Source organism: Lucilia sericata, unplaced genomic scaffold, assembly GCF_015586225.1.
Source record: "Lucilia sericata isolate MDLA Ls3-8-SP2 unplaced genomic scaffold, ASM1558622v1 Contig000036F_arrow, whole genome shotgun sequence".
NCBI classification, from domain to species: Eukaryota; Metazoa; Arthropoda; class Insecta; order Diptera; family Calliphoridae; genus Lucilia; species Lucilia sericata.
The window spans coordinates 131,152-152,700 of NW_023994074.1; the positions used below are offsets into that span (position 1 = coordinate 131,152).

Genomic DNA, 21,549 nt, shown 5'->3' on the forward strand with positions numbered 1-21,549 from the left:
CTAGCGATTTATTTAGTATTGTCCTTTCAAAGAATATATTAACAGTTTTTGGCTTTGTTAATGATACTTTTCTAACACAATATACAATAGTCTGTGATAAAAAAGGGTTTAAATTCATTTATTTTCTGTGCATATAAAAAATAAGTAATTGAACACTTACTTACTTACTATAAGCGGGTTTGAAAAATTGACGTTGACATCACAGCCTGTTACAATTGTAAAAAGTGAAAAGAAAGTAAACAAAAGATAATGCAAAAATAAAATTATGCTAAAAAGTAATACCAAGTTTTTACTATTTATCATATTACGAGATCGAAAATAATATATACAACATATTTTCTTATTATATATTTAATTTGACTATATTCCGATTGTTTAAGATAATTTAAGTACAATTTAATTAATTTTTTTCTTTAAATGTTATATCATGAGGTTATTAAAGCGTATTACAGTTGATTAGATTCCCTTCATTCAAAGTATTTGTCCTCTTTCATTTATGTATGTACAGTTTATCAAAATTCCAACAATATATTTCAAGTGTATGTTCGAATTTATCATTGAGAATTTTCAGAATTATTTTACAAGCCTCTATGTATAAATTTTATAAATATGTATGAATACAGTTGAAAAATATTTCAACAAAATGTTTATTTAATGATATGAGACTTAAAACGATTTCAAGCTGTCGCCAAAAAATTGTATAGTCTGACGCCGTCGTTAACTTTGCTCGCCAAAGACCTCTGTTCATATTACAACAGGGTTGGCAAAATTGGTAAAATTGTACTTATTTGGTACAGTTCGATCTTCAAAAGTACAATGGTACACCAATGACACATTTTGTACAATTTTAAAGTAAATTTCCTTATTGAAATAATGTGTCTGTTTCTGTACTACAATTTCAATGTATTATGTTGTTTTTCTAATTACTTCTGACTATTTCTGACTAAAACCTGTTACACTGACTAGTACTGGAACAGACATAATTATTTAAAAAATGTGCTTTTTACACAAAGTTCAGTGAACAATCGACTTCGGTAAAATTTTTACTAAACTTTGGGAGGGAATATTGTAAAGAATACTGGAGGAGATTATAACCAGACAACATTTAACAAAGAGAGTACGTTTTAGGATTATTTCTGTTTTATATTGATATCAATTTGCAAAAATACAAATTTGGTACAATCGGATTCAAAAAAGTACACTTTTAAATGCTATTTTGTACAATTTGAAAATTCAATTTGCCAACCCTGCATTATAACAAAGAAAGAACGGTTAGTGTCGACAAGTGCAGTTAGTTGTGTTTCGTGCAATCCAAATTTCTTTTTAATATTAAAGAAAATCGTCGAATTGGTCCATTAAATTTCTAAATTCTAAATCGTATGAGGTGATCCGGATGAGGATGATGCCAATTTCTCAAAAATTTATACGTAAAGATACAGTTAAACAAAGAAAAAAACTGTCCAGCGTTTGACCATTGAAAAAACATCCGAGTGGGGAGCGCAGAGAAAGGTCAAAAGAAACAAAGAAGAGAAAAAGATTAAACAGAAGCAGTAGTTAAATAAATTGAATGAAGGTATATATGGGGGAATTTTCTTTAATTATTTTACATTTTCGTTTGATGAGGGTCAAGGATTTTGCAAAACGTAAAGAAATGGGTTAACTTTTTTCTTAAATTCTTTGTGTGACTGGCATATATTTTTTCTTTCTTTAGCAATCTTTGCTTCTTTCTTTATATGACATTTCGTAAATATCAATAAAACAGTAAGAATAAGAGAAAAAAGACGTCATTAGGAAATTTATACCCAGTAACTGTGCTGCCACATTAGGGGATTTTTTTTGTAGGATATGTGGATAGAATACTAGATTTAAGGATTTGTCGTCAAAAAATAAAAACGATTTTGAGTTAAATTCTATCTATCTATCTATCTATCTATCTATCTATCTATCTATCTATCTATCTATCTATCTATCTATCTATTTATCTATCTATCTATCTATCTATCTATCTATCTATCTATCTATCTATCTATCTATCTATCTATCTATCTATCTATCTATCTATCTATCTATCTATCTATCTATCTATCTATCTATCTATCTATCTATCTATCTATCTATCTATCTATCTATCTATCTACCTATCTATCTATATATCTATCTATCTATCTATCTATCTATCTATCTATCTATCTATCTATCTATCTATCTATCTATCTATCTATCTATCTATCTATCTATCTATCTATCTATCTATCAATCTATCTATCAATCTATCTATCTATCTATCTATCTATCTATCTATCTATCTATCTATCTATCTATCTATCTATCTATCTATCTATCTATCTATCTATCTATCTATCTATCTATCTATCTATCTATCTATCTATCTATCTATCTATCTATCTATCTATCTATCTATCTATCTATCTATCTATCTATCTATCTATCTATCTATCTATCTATCTATCTATCTATCTATCTATCTATCTATCTATCTATCTATCTATCTATCTATCTATCTATCTATCTATCTATCTATCTATCTATCTATCTATCTATCTATCTATCTATCTATCTATCTATCTATCTATCTATCTATCTATCTATCTATCTATCTATCTATCTATCTATCTGTCTATCTATCTATCTATCTATCTATCTATCTATCTATCTATACACATTGTATTCAATATTTACCTCAGAAGTACGGATTCAAGATTAATTTTCTTATTATAATTCCTTTTGCGATAACTTATAAATATTATTATTTTACTTAATATTACATTAATTCATATGTATATTTCATTCTTTGTATTCTAATTACAGATAAACCTAACCATTAATTAGATCATATACCCACTGCCATTACTTTAATGATTAGCGCGTACGTTATTAGACTAAATTAATATAAATTAATTTTCACTATCATTAAACGATTAAAAAGAAAACAATTTACAAAAATAAAAAACGGGAAACCAAAATATATTCATAATTAAATAAATACAATTTTTAAATCAATATATTTTTGTAAACGTGAAAGAAAAGCGTAGGAAACGTAAATTAAACATCATTATGTCCAACCATTATCACAATCATAATTCCTACAATTCGGTTGGTAACAGTAGTGGGTCCAATCAACTCTATACTAATGGCGATGGTAAACACGACTACAATCATCACCAGGGAGTGGTTAGGTTAACAAATGGCTATGCTATGAAGCCATTGGATAATGTGGCCGTACCCGATATGTGTTTGTTTTGTTTTGAGGTATTAGATTGTGAGCTCAACAATATGGAGGGACCAGGTACTCCACCATTTACTAACGATGCTTAGTAAGTGTTCGTCTCCCTCTCTCTTCACTTCTCTTAATGTTGAAACACAAATGATATTATTCTTTTATTATTGTTCAAATTTCAGCCCTTTATTCGTTACCTGGAAGACGGGACGTGATAAACGTTTACGCGGTTGTATTGGAACATTTAGTGCTATGCATCTTCATTCGGGTTTGCGCGAATATGCCTTAACTAGCGCTTTAAAAGACTCACGTTTTGCTCCCATCTCACGTGATGAACTACCAAAATTGACAGTTTCTGTATCGATTTTGCAAAATTTCGAAGAGGCCAATGGACATTTGGATTGGACATTAGGTGTACATGGCATACGTATTGAATTCATCAATGAAAGAGGTTGTAAAAGGACTGCTACTTATTTGCCGCAAGTAGCTACAGAGCAAGGTATTTAATGGTTCTAATATTTTGTTTAATTTTTAATTAATCCTGTCTGTTTTGTAAACCGAATCCGAGTAAATTTCTCGTTTAAAGACGCATTCTCTCGAAAGTAAATAGATTTCAATTTTATTTAAATAAATTAAAAATTTATTTTTTGCGTTTTTAATATAATTGTAACTTAAGTTCAAATAAAAACTCGATTTGCAGAACACCAAATTCGGTTTTAAAACCTTCTCGGTTTTGAAACCGAATCGATTTACAGAACAGGCACGAATAATTGCTCGTTTCTCACTTTTTCCAGGTTGGGATCAGATACAAACAATAGATTCTCTTTTGCGAAAAGGTGGTTATCGTGCTGTCATTACACCAGAGACACGTAAAGCTATTAAATTAACCCGCTACCGTTCTCAGGAAATTCAGATGAACTACAAGGAATACCGTGAAGTTTTAGAACGTCGCGGTCAATACTGCAAAGTGCAATGCTAACAAATAGCGTTTAATCGTTTTAAACAACAACTGCAAACAGAAAATAATAAACGCCAAGAGAAATCGTTTCAATTTAGTTTAAATTTTTAACAAATTCTCTTCGCTTTACAACAATATAATTAAAAAAAAATATTAAATAAACAAAAAAAGAAGTACACATCAAAACAATATTATAATATAATAATAATTAATTTTAGTATGAATCTATATACATACATAAATATATAACAATAAATCTATATATATAAATGATAAAAATATCACAAGAAAATAATAGCTAAACAACAATTGTGTTTTCCAAAATCCAAAAAAAAACATAAAAAATAATATTGATTATTTAACTCTTCTTACTATCTACCTATACTGCAATTAAGAGAAAAAACAAACAAAACAAATTAGCAAAAGAATGTTAATCATACTAAATTTCTTTTATTTAATTAAACTCTAATTTAAATTTACTCTGTTTTTATTCTTTAGTTTTTTGAAAATATGTAATCATTCTTCTTTTTATTAATATACATATTCAATTTCAATGTGTGTGTATTAAAAAATAATAATATTAAAAGAGAGTGTGTAGTTATATATGAAATATATTTTAAATGGTTCTTATAAATATTTGGTTTTGATGAAATAAATAAAAAACAAGTTTGAAATATCAAAAAACGGATTTTATTTATATTGTTTTCGACTGTTCTACAAAGCGTTCATACCTCCGAGAATTCTTTATTTAAAGAAGTTTTTTTAAGATAGTTTTGGGGAAATTTAAAATGTTTAGTGGAAATTTTATGTTAGATAATATTAATTTTTTTAGGGTTATAAAATTTTTTGTAAAAATTTAAATTTTTGTTAAATTTCTGAACTTTTAGTGAAATTTGTATTTTTTATATTTATAATTTATTTTTCATGAATTTTAAGATATTATAAGTTTAGAAAAATTTTTCAAATTTTTAATAAGAATTTAGATTTTTGTAAAATAAATAATGAAATTTTATATAAGTTAAAAGAACACAACAAAAAATTTAAATCTAAAATGTATCATCAAAAATAACAATAATTCTATTCATCTAACAGTATTGCCAGATTTGATAAGTTCATCAACGAACATAAACAAAACGTTGCCACTTCCGTTAGTTTACTTCGAACCCTGCCTAAAAATTTTGCAAAATATGTCAAAGCGAACGATGAATGTCAGACAACGGCGTAGAGAGAAACAACAAATAAAGAACTTAAGTAAGAAGAAAAAAATTTTTAAGACGGACATAAAATTGCATAAAAACGTAAAAAAGCAGAACAAAATATATAAAAATTTTACGGAAAACGAGAAAAAAATTAAAGTGTTTATTTTGGCAAATTGGGAATAGTAACGTTGAAATCTAAAGCATGCAAAAATTTTAACCAGATTACCTTTATTTTATTGCATTACATACATTGTACATGTACACAGACAGCAAAGGAGGAAAGGAAAAAAATAGAAAAACAAATTCACTCAACATCATCATCATCATTATTATAATAAATCCAATCCAGACAATAACTGCTCAAACGTCGTCTTGAAGAAAAGTCGACGTCCGTGTATTAGCCGCTGTCGTAAAGTGTTAAATTCTTATTTTCATTTTCTATGTAGTATTTTAAACTAAAAAGGACTTTTCGATTGTGAAAAGAAAAAAAACGAAAGTTTTGTTTAATTGACTGTGCAAAGAAAAAAAGAGAGAAAAAAATAAATTAATCCTTAAGATCTTTTACAAAACAACGAACAACAAAGAAAGTTAGGAAGCAAGAAAAAGAGAATTACAAAAATAATATCTACCAGGAGAAAAAATATAAAAATAGTAGACAACAAACAAACCAACCAACTAATTTATTTACCATCTAAACAAAAAATAAACACAAAAAACAAATGGAGTATGATGATGAATAACTTGAAGAAACTTTGAAATTTTTTTTCATCCTTGTTCTCAAGACCAACAACTACAAATAGTAAATCACATAGTCGTCGTCACACCCACAACAAATAAATAGACGTAACATTTAATATTAAATAATATCTAGTAGCTGTCACCTTTGTCAGACAAAGGATCTTTCTCTATCGATTAGTTTAAAACAGAATTGATCCTCCCTCCCTAGTCCTCCTTACCCTACACCTCTCCATTACTACCACCAACACTCACTCCATCACATCAATACCCGACAACGAATGGGCGCAAAGGCGAGTACACCCGCCACCAGCGGTCACCAGAGCCCTCGTTCGCGGACATTTTCGAGCAGCTCAACTGGTGCCGAATTGACTAGTTCATCGGTGGATAGACAACGTGCCCGCAGTTTAAGTTCTGTGCCCGACATGCATGCTCAGGCTACCGGCACATCATCCGGCGATCACAATCAACATACACATGCCAGCAATTCTTCGTCTGCAGCTAATAGCAATAATTATGCCAGTTCATCAACAACAACAATGTCGTCACAACAGCAACACCAACAAGGTCACAACAATCACTTGCAGCGTCACACATTGGGAGATAATTTACGTGTAAGTTCTTTGTTATTGTCTCTTTTTTTTTTGCCATTGTTCAGAGACAAGTTGAATGTCTTTTTAATGATTAGGATTACTTTCAGGGCGTTTCAATGGCCGGTGCAAGTTTTGTAGAAAGTATAGCTTTAGCAGCTCAATCGGCCTCAAATGGTGCAGCTAATAGCATTGGACGGGTGTATACAGCAACATCACTTCCATCACAAATATGGTCGTTTAATGGTGAGTCGTACTTTTCTTTTTTTTGCTGCGTATTTTATTTCGTCTTATTATTGTTATTCCTATTGGAATTATATTTACATACATATGTTCATATGTATGCCTATTGCCATGTTAATTTGAACAAGTTACATTTAATAACTTATTTACAATTGTATTTATCTTATTGTTATAAGGATTTGTTTTAAGAATTTACCACAGGCTGATAACAATTTTTTCATTTACAACATTTGCAAATGAAAGTGTTTTTTTTAAGAAGTTGTAATATTTTTCCAATTTGAATTTTTATAGTTGAAAATAGCATTTTTCTAATTGGACTGTAAAGTCTATTGTTAAATATTTTGAAATGTTAATGTCTTACAGAAATCAAATGTAAACATTTTGAATCCAGTCCCCATATAAAGTATATGTAATTGATTTGTAAATATGTAATAAGGTTTAGATACATACGTAATTGAGTTGGTCTCTTTGAGAAAATCAGTTCGGCTTAAATATATTCCTTAAATGTTTCTCTATTAAGAGAATGATGATTTTTTATAAGAAATTAGTATATTCCTAAGACTACTGTTTATTACTATTACAAAAATGATTGAATCCATTTCAATGCTTCGAAAGAATCATCAACACATTAGGTGTATTTCCTAAGATTTAATTAGCAGAACTTGTTCTTAATTCTTCCGCTTAAAATGTGTTTCAATTCTAACTTGTGTTAGATCTTTGTGTTCAAATTGAATTTTATTCGAAAATATAATTTTTAGTCGAAAATTTAATTTTTAGCGAAAATTTCAATTCTAGACTAAATTTAATTTTTTTTTTCCAAATTTTCCGATTTTTAGTGAAGAGAGGATTTTTTTGTTGAAAATTTAACCCAAAATTCCTATTTAATGAAATTTGTCATATTTTTTATTTCGAAATTATGAACATTTAAAAAAAATTTCATGAATTTTGAAGAAAATTATTTTAAAATAAATTTCGATTTCGAATTTTAAAATTTTCTTAAAGATTAAAATTATCTAACTTTTCGAATATTTTCTGATAATATTTATAAATCTTAAAATTATTTTCAATAATTTTAATTTCGTTACTTTTTGTTTGTTATTAAAATAATTTTTTTAAAACATAAATCGAATTTTTTAGTAAAAATGTGTTTTTTTTTAGTGAAAATTTGAATTTTAGAAACAATTTTACTTTTTGTGAAATTTCGAATTTTTTATAAAGAAACGAATTTTTTTGAGAAAATGTAATTAAAAATTCCTATCTAAAGGGATTTGTTTTTTTATTTTTCTATTTCGAAATATTTTACTTTTTTAAAGAAAATAATTTCAAAATAAATTGTAATTTCGACCTTAAAAATGTTGAAAATAGTTTTAAAATTTTCTTAAATATTAATATTTTCAAAAATTTTAAATATTTTCTGATTTTTTTTTACAAATTTTAAAATTAATTAAAAAAATTTTAATATTTTTACAAATTTTTAAAAATTAATTTAAAATATTTTAATTTTAGGAATTAAATGTCCTGTATGTAATAAATTTGTTTTACCCGATGATATTGAATGCCATTTGGTTATGTGCCTGACAAAACCTCGACTCTCATATAATGGTAAGTATATATAAAATGAACTTAGGACTTTGTAACAAGTATAAAATACTATTTTTCCGAATTACAGAGGATGTTTTATCAGATGCCAAGGGAGAATGTGTTATTTGTTTAGAAGATTTAAATCCTGGTGATATTATAGCACGCTTGCCATGTCTTTGTATTTATCATAAATGGTAAGTTTGTTTTCTTCATTTTTGTATATATTTTTTTTTTTAATAACAATAAATTAATTATAACTTAAAGCTGTATTGATCGATGGTTTGAGGTAAATCGCTCATGTCCAGAGCATCCTGGTGACTAGTTAAAACTCAATATGTAATTATTAAATAAACTTTTCTATTTTAGTATAAATAATTCTATATATATACAAACAAACAAATATTCATAAACAAACAAACAACAAACAACAAAAAATATATAAATACCGTAAAAATTGATAAACGATTAAATTAGTTTTTAGATTTTACAAGATAAACAAGAAAAAAAATACAAAATAATTGAAAAAAATTAATAAAAAAGAAAAATTATAAACAATTGAACAACAAACACTTTTTAAGAAATGACTAGAAAAAATTACAAAAATATATTTAAAATATTAAAAAATAACAATAATTAAGAGAATCTTACCAAAAATCAATGATAAGTTTTAAATCAATAATTAAAAAAAAATAAATAATTTTGATTTAATTTAATTAAATTAAAAACAAAAATACATAAATAGAAATTTAACTTAAAACGGTTTATATATATAAGGATATATTAAATAAAAAATACATTTAAAATACAAAAAAAAAAAAAAACAAAATAATGTGCTGCAATAGTAATTTAAAATAAATTCTTTTTGAAATAACGATAATGATAATATGATGAGGATGGTAATTTTATATAGTTTACATATATTTAAAAATAATAATAATAATGTTAATGATAAAACAAATTAATGAAAATTCTACCAAAATTAAGTATATATACATACATACTATACATACATCTCTATATATATAATATACAACATAAATAATAATAATTTGATTAATTAATATGAACAGATAACTAAACAACCGAAAATATATATTTAACATAAAAATATTAATAATAATAATGTTTAAAAGTACTATTATAATTTGATAGTAATGAAAAAAAAGAAAACAAAATAATTAAGAGATTAGTTGTTAAAGCATTTTGTACTGTGACATAAAAAATAAGAAAAAAAAACAAAACCAACAAACAAAACCTAAAATATGATGTTGTATGTAATCATGTGTATTTATCTGTATCTGTTTTTATTTCCTTAATTGTGATTTTAATTAAATTAAACAAAAAATTAAATACAAAAAAAAAAAAACAAATCCCAGTGAGTGCATGAATTACCGAAGAAATTGTATAAAACAACCAAACAAACACACACACACAAGCCAACTCATGTTTTCTTTGTTAACAATTTTTATTCTCGATTAATAATGGTTAAGGGAAGAAAAAAAAAATAAGGAACGAAAGAAGGTGTCATATAATGTATTTGTAATTAGTAAATGTGAAAATCAATTATAACAATTTACAACATTTTAACAGTTGCGTTTCTTGTTCTTACTCTTTTTGAAAGTTAGTATTGGTTTATTACAATTAATTAATTGCTTGCTGATTATTAATAGTTTATTTATAACTCTTTCATTTTATACTTTCTGTTTTAATAACCGTGTAGTCAATTAATAAGTTTTACTATAATTATAAGATATTGCTGGCTATTTCTAGTGATTATCTAAAAAGTTATTAGTTTTTGTTCTCAATAAATTGTGTTCTCTTTCTATATATTTTAAATTAGGAGAGATAACTAAATAAAATGAGCAAAACTAATTTTCGAAAGTGGGCCTTACAAGGGAGGCAAATTATAATCTAGTGCCGAATCTGCCTTTGGCTCATTCGTATTAATCTAATCTGAATTCAGATGCTGAAATTTATTTTCTGATTAAACAATAGTCGAATCTTTAGACCAGACTGTAGACTAGAGTAGAGTTCAGATTAGACTATGGAATAGACAATAGTCCACACAATAGATTAGAGTACAGACTATGCTATAATACTGACTATTGACTAGACTGTAGTCTAGACTATAGAATAAAGTCCTTTTAATAATAGACTACACTGTTATTGAAACAGACTATAGACTAGACTCTAGTCAAGACTATAGACTAAAGTCTAGTCTAGTCTTGTTTAGTCTGTACCCTGAACTATAGTCTGGACGATTCCATAGTCTAGTGTGTAGTCCAGACCACTGACTTCTGACAAAACCACTTATTTGAAAAACAGTGATTTTTACAAGACTTGACAAAAAACGTTATCAATTTCGAAATAAGTTGATTTGATCGTTGTCATATCTTTGGATCTAGAAGGTATGGAATTAACCCGATTAGACAGAAATATCCCCCATTATATTATTTTGACAACAAAAATTTGAGGAAATTGTCGTATGTCGAGATAAGGCGTTTTTTCAACCGGCCACATATATAGTTTACTATATCCCAGACTATAGACTAGTCCATAGTCCAGACTACAGTCTATAGTCCATATTACAAATAGAATTTTGTGTCTATATATTATAATCAAAATTTCGGTTAATTGTTGTTGTTTTTATTGAATAAATTTTTTGAATTCCAAACCCTGAACAAATTTTATTAAAATGGAAAACCCTAATATCCCCAATTGTCGAACAGCTGTCTCTTGTTTACAATTTTGTTTTTGTTGCTGGCAAGCAAAACAGTAGTACAAAAAAAATAAAAAAAAACAATGTGTTTATGTTGAGACTGTGCCGGGGGTTATGTTGCCACGAACATTTAAACAATTGAATCATACACTTAAAAACCGGATTCAAGAAATCTATAACAGAAACAGAGGCTTTCAACTTCAACAAAAGCGACGTCTGGCGGCACATGCTCATCGCACCAACTACACCATGGATAAGGTATATTTACGCAACGAACCCGACAGCCAGGAGTTACATATCAGTTTTCGCTATGCCAATCAGGACTTGAAAATTGATCGTGATTTTAATTTTTGTCGTAAAATTGATGAGAAAATCGAGGCTGCTTTAAATCGGATAAAAGGGAATATTGAAAAGGAATTGAATAAGAAAATGAAAAAGGGCAAGAAGAAAACACCTGCCCAGGTGCCGGAACCTATTAATGAGGCTGTTGCTCCCGGTGGTGAGGTAAATTAACATTTTTTGTTACTTTTGTTAACTTTATAAATAATTTTTTGTTGATTTGTTTAGTTAAATATTGAATTTGTTAGATCGAACAATAAATTGGAAGATGTTACTTTTGCTGAAATGCTAAGTGAGACCATGGAAAATTTGCATTTGAAAGTATTGGATCGTACTTTTGAACTGGTTCTTAATCAGCCCTGGGTGGTAAATTTGGTTTTACCCACTTCTATATTGGCCGGATTTACTGTGTATCCTAGCAAGTTGGAAATAAAATTTGCCGAGAAAAGCTTTTGTAAAGGAGAGTGGTATAAGGCCAAAATGGTATAAAAGGAATTGTAGTTTTTGGAGCTATGAAAAGTATAATATTTTTCTTTATTTACAGCCTGAATCCGGAAATATTCAACTTGCTTCTTGGCAGTATTGTGGTGATGGTTTATTTTATACCACTTCCAATGAAGATGTTGACCATTATTTAAAACTTGTATTAACACCTGGTAATGCTGAGGGCATTTTTGGACCTCCCGTAGAGCATATTTGCAAAAATGTGGTACAGGCTGGTCCAGGACCTTGTCCTTTTGAGACTAGACACTGTTTTACCCAAAAACGTTTAACCGGCGACTCTTTGCGTGTGGTTTCATATAATATCTTGGCAGATCTTTACGCAGATAGTGATTATACTAGAACTCATCTATTTCCCTATTGCCCACCGTATGCCCTGAAAATTGACTATCGTAAACAGTTGTTTATTAAAGAAATACTGGGTTACAATAGTGACATTTTGTGTCTGCAAGAAGTAGATATGAAAATCTTTGACTACGATCTAAGGCCAGTGCTTGAGGATGTTCGCCAGGGATTTAAGGGCATTATAGCTCAAAAGGGCACTTGCGGAGAGGGAGTGGCCACTTTCTATCGTGCGGATAAATTTGAGTTGGTAGAATCATTTGCTTTAAATATTGGAGAAAATATAAAGACCTTGGATGTTTTCAATGAATTGTGGCAAAAAATAAAATGTAACGAGAAACTGGTGGAGCGCATTTGTGATCGATCCACTACTTTGCAGTTAAATTTATTAAAAACATCTAATGATCGTTATATTTTGGTGGCCAATACTCATCTCTACTTCCATCCAGATGCGGATCACATACGTCTGCTTCAAATTGGTTTTGCCATGTTATTTGTGGAAGATGTTTATAAGAAAACTATCGCCAAATATAATCTGACCAATGAGACACAATTGTCCATTATATTCTGTGGAGATTTCAATAGTGTACCCGAATGTGGCATTTATCGTTTAATGACACAGGGTTATGTGCCTCAAGACTTTATAGATTGGAGCAGTAGTAAGTTTGTTTTAGCTATAAATTACTATTTTTTAATCAAAACTATTTTTTTTTTTTTAGATACGGAAGAAGCTGTTAAAAATGTCAGCTTAAAACAACCATTTTCTATACAATCTGCTTGTGGTACACCCGAATACACCAATTTTACCCATGCTTTTGCTGCATGTTTGGATTACATTTTCTATCAATCGGATCGTTTTGATGTGGACCAATTTATACCCCTGCCTTCCAATGAAGAGCTAAAAGCTCACATTGCCATACCGTCGGTGGTATTTCCTTCAGATCATGTAGCTTTGGTAGCAGATCTAAAATTTAAAGCAATTAGTTAAATTGTATAAAGAATAAAGAAAATTATTATGGTACAAAATTCGACTTTTACATTTATATTTAAGAGAGGTTTATTTCGTATCGATTTTTCATTTCACAAAAAAGAAAAAACGTTTTATTTTATAAACAAAATTCACAGTTGGTGTGTTTGCCTTCATTTACATTACACTATATATTCATATTTTAACTAGAATTAAATATTCCTTGAACCATGTCGGGAAGGCTATTACTTTCTGTACCACATTTGCAATGTTCTCATGCGCTTGACCTTCTTTTGCAATTGTAAAACACCATACATCAAAGCTTCAGCTGTGGGAGGACAGCCGGGCACATAGATATCTACGGGAATAATACGATCGCAACCACGCACCACAGAGTAGGAGTAATGGTAGTAGCCACCGCCGTTGGCACAACTGCCCATAGAGATAACCCAACGGGGTTCGGGCATTTGATCGTAAACTTTACGCAAAGCGGGGGCCATCTTGTTGGTCAAGGTACCAGCCACAATAATGACATCAGCTTGACGTGGTGAAGCACGGAAGACGACACCATAACGATCCATATCGTAACGTGGAGCAGCGATGTGCATCATTTCGACGGCACAACAGGCCAAACCGAAAGTCAATGGCCAGATGGAACCTTTGCGACCCCAATTCAACAAATCATCCAAACGAGCCAATGTCCATTCGGCCATGCTAGATTGTTTGGTACCGAAAGGACTGTAAGGTTTTCTGGTTACTTTTTCGTTTGGATTAACCACCGGCATGGTCTGTTGTTCACGACGCACCATCAAGGTGTTGAGGGCTGGAGCAAAAGAACCGGTTGTAAGGCTGGTTGGCATGCCCGTAGCCAACAGCTTAGGGGTTTTGTTTACGAGAGCTGAAGCAGCGGAGCGCAGCATGATTCCTGCTAAAAAGAGATTAAAAACACATTTGTTTGGCATTATTTATTTAAAATATGTTGATTGTTTTATTTACTTTGTTTTTAAAACACTAATTTATGGATAAATATACTTTTTTCGGGCAATTTTATTAAAAAATCTATGCACAAACCTTTTTATGTAACTTGCTCCAAAAAACAAAAAATCGAACGTCAAATTTTGACAAACATATGTCATCGTATATGACATTTCAAAAATAAAAATTTGGCAGCACTTTTTTAATAAGAATTTTTTGCTATTGTGAATGATTAAGTTGAATTTTAGCGGTATTTTTAGTTTGTTTTTTCATTGTGTTGAGTATAGTAAAGAAATTTTGTGAAATTTATAAAAATAATTACAAAATCGTTTAAAAAATTATAAGCAATTAATATGTAATGTGTGTGGAATAGTGTCTGTGAAAATATGTGAGATAGCGTAAAATTTGTAGAATCATTGCGATGGAATGGGAAAAGGATCATATATACTTAGTTTGGCTTGGGGTAAGTGTGTTGCAAATAATTTGGTTTGTTTAATAAACAGAAAGTAATTAACCCATTTGAACTGAAAAAAAGAATTTAAAAAATAACGAATACGATAACTTTAGCTTTCACTTGGAAAGGTCTATCATTTACCTGTATCTTCAAGTATATTTCTACGATAGCCCGATTCCGGGTTATACTTAATAGCTACCATATTCCAATACCTACCTGTCTCCCACATGTTCTTCTTGAATACTCGAATTTCTAACATGCAAATGGGAGTTGGTATATTTCCTCCTGTGATATCTCTACCTTTGTATTGAGCGGGCTTATGTGTGGATTAGCACATACATTGGTAATAGCCTCCAAAAAAACCCCTATCAAAGGCGAAATTCAAAGTGCTATATTAAAGGCACTTTTTAATTATACCAATATAGGGTGATATCATATGGCCGGATATGCCCGGATATATTTTCATAATTGTTTTCTCATTGTTCTGTTGATTTAATGAACTGATTTATTATTTTCTAACCAAATAATGCCAGGAAATGTTACTTTTTATTTAAATTATACCACTTTAATAAAATATTTAAATGCTTGAAATTATAGTTTTAGATAGTTATTTGTTTTATGTACGGTATAATTCGTATATAATTAAAATGAACACCACTTTCATTATAAAACGACTGTTAATTTTAATAGAAATTGAGAAAAATTATTAAAAGTTGCACTTCAACTTAATCAACATTTATAGTTTTTCCTATAGACATTTCAGCTAATTAAAGTACCTTTTAATGACAGAATTTAAATGTAAAGATTTATTTTGAAACCACAATTTTTAAAATTTTTCAAAATTTTGTTTTAATAGTTTTTTGTTTTTATACCAATTTAATTAAACTACACGTACGTTTGCAATTTGAATTAAACAAATTTTAAATCTAATTAAATACGAAAAAATTGAAAAAAGAAAAATAAAGTAACAAAAACCTTCTTTTACAATCTAAATTAAATGATTAATATAAAATATATAATTTAAAGTGCAACTGGTATTTAAGGTATACATTTTGTTTAGGGGGGTTTTAAGGGAATTTTTGTTGTTAGATTGTTATGACGGAAAAAAAGAAGAATGAAAGAAAAAAATCTTAACTAAAAATTAAAGACAACTAGAAATAAGCAGCTTTTTCATGTTTCTTCTTCCTCCAGTTTATGTATAAATATATGCATGTTGTTTGTATGTTTATATTTTTTTATAAGAATTGAATTTCTTTTTGGGAACTTATTCAACATCCTTTGTTGTTGACGTAGCATCTACATCACGTTTTCTAATGCCATCAGCATCGATGCCATGACCAGCTAAAGATGAAGTATTGTCTGTTGTAGTTGTCGAAGTATTACCACCAGCAACATTTGTTGTTTTCGCAGCTGTATTGGTGGGAGTGTCATTTGGTTTTGTATCTTTGTCGGTATCATCCTCTTCATCTTCATAGTTGGTTGGTTGTTCACCTTTGCGCAATAGTTTGCCAACTAAATCATATTTTTCTATAAATGGAAAATAAATAATTAAGTTAATATTTAAATTAATAACAATTATTGAATAAAAATTACACACACCTTTAATTTGCATTTCCCATTCGCGTACGGAATCAAGTTCCATTGCGCTCAAATCACTTAGATCATCATATTCGTCTTTATCATTGGGTGCTACACTAAATGTGGCCAAATTACGTGAGGCATCACGTCCAGCAAATGAAGCATAAGGTCCACCTTATAGAACAAAATAAAATAGAAAAATATATATATAATTAAGTTTATGTACTTAGATGGACTTGTTGGAAAATTATTATTTTTAATAGAAGCACTTAAGTTTTAGTTTACAGACTCGACTATAGTCTAATCTATAGTCTTCACTATATTCATGACTCAGTCTATATTCTTGACTGCAGTCAACTCCATGGTATTGACTATAGTTTGTTTATTCAATAGTCTATTCTAGTCTATAGTATAGTCTATAGTACAGTCTATAGTCTAGTATATAGTCTAGTCTTTTCTAGTCTATAGTCTAGTCTCTTCTGCAGTTTATAGTCTAGTCTGTAATTTAAACAAGTCTAGTCTATAGCCTAGTCCATAGTTTCTAGTCTAGTCTATAGTCTAGTTTATAATCTAGTTTATAGTCTAGTTTATAGTCTAGTATATAGCCTAGTCTATATTCTGGTCTATAGTCTAGTCTATAGTCTAGTACATAGTCTAGTCTATAGGCTAGTATGTCGTCCAGTCTATAATCTAATATATAGTCCAGTCTATATTCTTGTCTATAGTCTAGTACATAGTTTATTCTATAGTCTCGTCTATTATAGTTAAGTCTATAGTCAAGTCTTTAATCTTAATTATAATCTAGTCTTTAATCTTGACTTTATAGTCTTGATAATAGCCTAATCTTTACTTTAAAAAGTAATATAAAATTGTGCTAATTAGTTGTCCAACATTGTACTATTAAAATTTACGACTAATACATATATTTGTGTATATTATACTGGAACGTTGATGCAATATTTTTGTGTAAATACAAGAAAAAAAGACGCAGTATTGCAAAATTTCAGCAAATGAATTGTAAAATTAAAATTTCTTAAACATTTATTTGTACATTAATTTTTTTTTTGATAACCACAAAAAACAATGACTCTACTATCCTCTATATGTATATTCGCCTGCTCATCATAATTCATCTAAAAAATATATTTTTGAATTAATAACAAACAATTGCTGATTTATAATAAATAGTATTCCTTCTTAAAAGCATGATTTGACACATTAAAAAATGCTACAAAAAAAATGTATTGTTTATCAAACAAGGTATTGTTTTCAGACAAAAGAGGGCACTAGGCGGTAATTTATTTTGTTGATAAGATTTCATTTTCGTTATTTTAATTTAATAATTTAGATAGACTATTACTTGATTGTTTATTTTGGTTTTTAATCTAGTATTATTACATGATATTTTAATTTGAACGTTTAGCAACGCATTGGAAGAATGACTAGTAAAAGGTAGACAAAAATATTTGTGTATTTGTAGTTTAGTTAATTTAATGATGAGTGAGTGCGTCATTAAATCTAAAACACATAGAATAATTTCATCAACAAGTTCGACTATTGAGTAGCAAGCACACACAAATGCATTGCTAAAATTTTATATATAAATTTATTTGTTTTTGTTTTTAACAGCCATTTGTATTCTAATTGAGAAAAATATATGTATATATATTAATGATTAAATAAACAATATGTATAGTATTTTAATTAGAAAAATATATAAACAATTTCAAAATGTGTTTTTAACAAAAGAAACTTTTTAACATTATTTGTTTATACTCTGCTAATTTTCCAAAAATTTTTTTTTCTCAATTTGTAAACATTGCACGTGTCTGAACTTGAGATTGAAAAAAGGTGTTTTATTTTTTGCTTTAAAAGAAAATAAAAATGACTTCGGGAATCATTAAGACATTACACAAAAACACCTCATGCGTAACAGCAAAATAATAAAATAAAAAATAGCATATTTTAATAAATTTGCTTTGTATTGGGTGTCAAGGGAAAGAAGTATGGGACGGATATTGTGGAATAAATACAAAACAAGTAGAATAATAAGTTTACTCTAAAGATGTAGTACCTTGCCTTTTGTGTGGCCGTCAGTCATGTCGTCAATGTGTTGTAGCAAAAGCAAATGTTTCTTTCTTGCAAATTCTGTTTAAATTTTAAACAAAAATTTTACGGTCTGATTTTGGGGTCTCTGCTAAATAATACAGACATAAAAATGAGTAAACTTCAACCATAAATGCATAAAATTTCCATTTCATTTTGAAACTTAACTAAAAACATTGATCTGAAAATTTAAAAATAATGTACAGGAAAGCAATACTTAAAAATAGACTTCATAATAGCATTTGTATATAGTATTTTGTGGTAAAAATATTTAAAATATGTAGAATATTTTGTTGCTAATAAGTCATATTTTATTTAGTTTTGGAAATAGTTTATTCAAAAATTTTTTTATAAAAATTTTAGATTTATGTAAAATAAACATAAAATATAAAAGATTTCCGGTTTAAGTTTCGTTTTATGTCTCGACTATAAGAGTCTATATTGTTGATTATAATTTTCACTGTAGTATATTCTATAGTCTAGTCAGTAGCCTAGTATAGTCTATAGTTTAGCCCATAGTCTAGCCGATAGTCTAGTTTACAATCTAGTCTGCAGTCTAAACCGCAGTTTATTCTATAGTCTAGTCTATAGTTTAGTCTTTAATCTAGTTAATAGTCTGTATTCTATTCAATAGTAAAGTCTAATCTATAGTTTACTCTATAGTCTAGCTTCTTGCGTAGCCTATACTTTAGTCTGATCTGATCTCTAGTTTAGTCTGTAGTCTAGTGTCTGTAGTGTAGTATATAGTCTAGTCTATAGTCTAGTTAGGAATTTTGATATAAACTAATAATGGATTGAAAAACACTGAATCTTTTCTGTAGAATTTTATGTAAAGTGTGCTTATTTAGATCAATATGTAAAGCAATTTGTTTAAATAATTTAGATGATGAAATTTTCTCTTGAACTAGCAAAAGGGGGAAGAATAATATCAAACTACCCGATATTTCTACTTTTAATAATCTTGAATTATTTCGTCATATTATTTTAAATACTTCAACAATTTATTCTTAATATTGGTCACCAAAATATCTTAACTTCTATTATCAAACAAAAGATAATAAAAATAAACGTTGTTAGAATCTAAAAAACAACAATAATAATGGTAAGGGGGGTGGTCTATAAGGGTGGTGTTATAAGACCAGTAATACAAAAATTTGTTTAACAGATGATTAAATACGTATAGAAATAAACGTTGTTAAGAAACACGAAGCAACAGGGTGTTAGGTTTTTTCTTTCTTATTTTCTACAATGATGTAAACAACTACGATTTGTTATTGTTTTGGCACACCCGTCCTCATCTGTTGGCATTTTTTGCATGGTCCAAAAAAGAAAAAAATCGACAATTTGCACGCATACTATGAAATATTAATATTTGCTCCTACTTTTTACCACTAATGTAAAAAATTCTAGCAAAAAGATAAAATGACAACACAAAGAAAGAAAGATACACCTACATTAAGGCAAATACATACATTCATACATATGTACTTATGAATGTTCTTTATGAAGTACATACAAAAACAAATATGAAAAAAGGAGTAGGGTTAGGACGACCATATGGTACCCAACACTAGTCTACAGCCTAGTCCGTAGTCTACAGTGTAGTCCACAGTTTAGTCAATATTCTGTATCTTAAACTATAGTTTGATTGAAGTCTAGTCTATAGTCTTGACAATAGTTTAGTGTAGTAATAGCCTTGTTTATTGCCTACAGTATTGATTGATTTTAGCTTTGTCTATAGCCAAGTCAATAGTTTTGATTAAGGTCTTGTCAATTGTATTGAGTATAGTCTGATTTATAGTCTACTGAATGTTACAAACATTAGTCCATACTCATATTACCCTCCAATTTATATTGTAGGCATAGGGTATAGAAACAGCTGAACAACAAAATGTAGATATTGTACAAAAATTTTCACTTAAAAAACTGCAATTAAATATCTAAAACAAATAGGTATAATTAATTTCTTAAAACAAAACCAATACATTACCTGGTCCATAGAAACGTCTGCCTTTGGTAACATCAAAAACTTTGCCATTAACAGCCACTAAAATTCTACCATCTGGTTGTGTGCCATCGTATTGACGTAGTTCGGCTACTGTAAAGTCTCTACGCAATTTAGGCAGCTCTGGTTCTTGTGGCTTTTGTGAACCCACACTGGGCACTTCAATTCTATCCTTAATGATTTTATAAACCAAAAATGCAATTATAGCCACCAGGGCGAGATTCATGGGACTATAGAAAATCTCCTGAATGATGGCCATAAACATGGAGGTTGGTGCTGACTCCTCCGCAGAGCCGGCATTTGTGTCCACAGTATCAGCAGTCATGCTTTTCGCTTTAAAGGCCTTTTAAATAATGCTGACTATACAAAAAAATTTAAGTAAAAAATTATTCTTCGGGTTTATTTTTTAACAATTTTTCTTGTCAAACTTGTACTCTGTACTTTCTCTGTTTTACTTATTCCACAAAAACACCACAGACGACACACACATGCGAAGAGCACTTGGTTTTATTTTTTTCTTTACAGGTAATTCTTCCAAACCTTTTCCGTTTTTAATAAAAAAACAAAACGAAAACAACAAAAAATGTATAATAAAAAATGCAATTAATTTTTGTGGCCTTTCGAACTTTGATCTTTGTTGTTTTTGTTTTATTAGATTTTATTTTTGTAGTATTTGTGTTAATATAATTATCTTCCTAATTTACACTTTCTCGCTATCACCTCCTCCTTGTTTCTTGCTGTTTTTTTTTCTTGTCGGCTCCGTCTGTAGTAAAATTTCCTAAAATTCTTTTACAGTGCCGGTCGTTTAGTATATTTTTCTTAGTTTAATTTTTTCTTTTAACGCTTTAGTTTATTTAATTTTATTTTACAATTTTATTTGCGTTTTTGTAATTTTTTTCACGCGTTCACACGCGCTTATAAAACAAAAGTCGTAGCAAGTTGGAAAAATACAATTTGAAAATGAACAAGTTGACTTTTTCGCTGATGTTGATTTCAATGCAATCTTTTTATTTCTGTCG

The 21,549-nt window shown here is 28.7% G+C and overlaps 5 protein-coding genes across 9 annotated transcripts; 3 read left to right on the forward strand and 2 right to left on the reverse strand.

Moving 5' to 3' along the window:
• Positions 1 to 1,243: 1,243 nt before the first annotated feature.
• On the forward strand, positions 1,244 to 4,366 carry LOC119612985 (uncharacterized protein CG5902). The gene is made up of 4 exons (XM_037968904.1): positions 1,244 to 1,573; positions 2,830 to 3,335; positions 3,421 to 3,737; positions 4,033 to 4,366. Exons 2-4 carry the CDS (start codon positions 3,076 to 3,078, stop codon positions 4,215 to 4,217), a joined length of 762 nt encoding a protein of 253 aa, XP_037824832.1. The 5' UTR covers positions 1,244 to 1,573; positions 2,830 to 3,075; the 3' UTR covers positions 4,218 to 4,366.
• Positions 4,367 to 5,408: 1,042 nt separating this feature from the next.
• Positions 5,409 to 8,972, forward strand: LOC119612969 (E3 ubiquitin-protein ligase znrf2). 2 transcript variants are annotated; one of them, XM_037968868.1, is made up of 5 exons: positions 5,409 to 6,744; positions 6,819 to 6,966; positions 8,470 to 8,565; positions 8,633 to 8,738; positions 8,809 to 8,972. In XM_037968868.1, the coding sequence occupies exons 1-5, from the start codon at positions 6,412 to 6,414 to the stop codon at positions 8,864 to 8,866; spliced, it is 741 nt and encodes a 246-aa protein (XP_037824796.1). In that variant the 5' UTR covers positions 5,409 to 6,411; the 3' UTR covers positions 8,867 to 8,972. The 2 variants fall into 2 exon arrangements, with proteins under 2 accessions (XP_037824796.1, XP_037824805.1); XM_037968877.1 differs by having other exon boundaries at positions 5,410 to 6,744; positions 6,831 to 6,966.
• Positions 8,973 to 11,294: 2,322 nt separating this feature from the next.
• Positions 11,295 to 13,471, forward strand: LOC119612830 (2',5'-phosphodiesterase 12). Its single transcript, XM_037968706.1, has 4 exons — positions 11,295 to 11,767; positions 11,831 to 12,085; positions 12,147 to 13,104; positions 13,165 to 13,471. Exons 1-4 carry the CDS (start codon positions 11,378 to 11,380, stop codon positions 13,431 to 13,433), a joined length of 1,872 nt encoding a protein of 623 aa, XP_037824634.1. The 5' UTR covers positions 11,295 to 11,377; the 3' UTR covers positions 13,434 to 13,471.
• Positions 13,472 to 13,477: 6 nt separating this feature from the next.
• LOC119612840 (NADH-quinone oxidoreductase subunit B 2-like) lies at positions 13,478 to 14,618 on the reverse strand. 4 transcript variants are annotated; one of them, XM_037968716.1, is made up of 2 exons: positions 14,484 to 14,618; positions 13,478 to 14,340 (listed from the first exon to the last, which is right to left on the reverse strand). In XM_037968716.1, exon 2 carries the CDS (start codon positions 14,330 to 14,332, stop codon positions 13,658 to 13,660), a length of 675 nt encoding a protein of 224 aa, XP_037824644.1. In that variant the 5' UTR covers positions 14,333 to 14,340; positions 14,484 to 14,618; the 3' UTR covers positions 13,478 to 13,657. The 4 variants fall into 4 exon arrangements, with proteins under 4 accessions (XP_037824644.1, XP_037824656.1, XP_037824650.1 ...); XM_037968728.1 differs by having other exon boundaries at positions 13,478 to 14,337; positions 14,484 to 14,554; XM_037968722.1 differs by having other exon boundaries at positions 14,409 to 14,533.
• A 1,046-nt stretch (positions 14,619 to 15,664) lies between these two features.
• Positions 15,665 to 21,549, reverse strand: LOC119612819 (membrane-associated progesterone receptor component 1-like). Its single transcript, XM_037968694.1, has 4 exons — positions 21,235 to 21,549; positions 20,516 to 20,890; positions 16,441 to 16,593; positions 15,665 to 16,368 (listed from the first exon to the last, which is right to left on the reverse strand). Exons 2-4 carry the CDS (start codon positions 20,853 to 20,855, stop codon positions 16,106 to 16,108), a joined length of 756 nt encoding a protein of 251 aa, XP_037824622.1. The 5' UTR covers positions 20,856 to 20,890; positions 21,235 to 21,549; the 3' UTR covers positions 15,665 to 16,105.

Coding starts and splice junctions, on each gene's coding strand:
- LOC119612969 (XM_037968868.1), top strand. CDS start 6,412: ATGGGCGCAAAGGCGAGTACACCCGCCACCAGCGGTCACCAGAGCCCT. Junction 6,745..6,818: donor CATTGGGAGATAATTTACGT/GTAAGTTCTTTG, acceptor TTTAATGATTAG/GATTACTTTCAGGGCGTTTC. Junction 8,739..8,808: donor CTTTGTATTTATCATAAATG/GTAAGTTTGTTT, acceptor TATAACTTAAAG/CTGTATTGATCGATGGTTTG.
- LOC119612985 (XM_037968904.1), top strand. CDS start 3,076: ATGTCCAACCATTATCACAATCATAATTCCTACAATTCGGTTGGTAAC. Junction 3,336..3,420: donor CCATTTACTAACGATGCTTA/GTAAGTGTTCGT, acceptor TTCAAATTTCAG/CCCTTTATTCGTTACCTGGA. Junction 3,738..4,032: donor GCAAGTAGCTACAGAGCAAG/GTATTTAATGGT, acceptor CACTTTTTCCAG/GTTGGGATCAGATACAAACA.
- LOC119612840 (XM_037968716.1), bottom strand. CDS start 14,332: ATGCTGCGCTCCGCTGCTTCAGCTCTCGTAAACAAAACCCCTAAGCTG.
- LOC119612830 (XM_037968706.1), top strand. CDS start 11,378: ATGTTGCCACGAACATTTAAACAATTGAATCATACACTTAAAAACCGG. Junction 11,768..11,830: donor CTGTTGCTCCCGGTGGTGAG/GTAAATTAACAT, acceptor TGATTTGTTTAG/TTAAATATTGAATTTGTTAG. Junction 13,105..13,164: donor CTTTATAGATTGGAGCAGTA/GTAAGTTTGTTT, acceptor TTTTTTTTTTAG/ATACGGAAGAAGCTGTTAAA.
- LOC119612819 (XM_037968694.1), bottom strand. CDS start 20,855: ATGACTGCTGATACTGTGGACACAAATGCCGGCTCTGCGGAGGAGTCA. Junction 16,594..20,515: donor CAGACGTTTCTATGGACCAG/GTAATGTATTGG, acceptor TTGTTCTATAAG/GTGGACCTTATGCTTCATTT. Junction 16,369..16,440: donor ATGGGAAATGCAAATTAAAG/GTGTGTGTAATT, acceptor TTCCATTTATAG/AAAAATATGATTTAGTTGGC.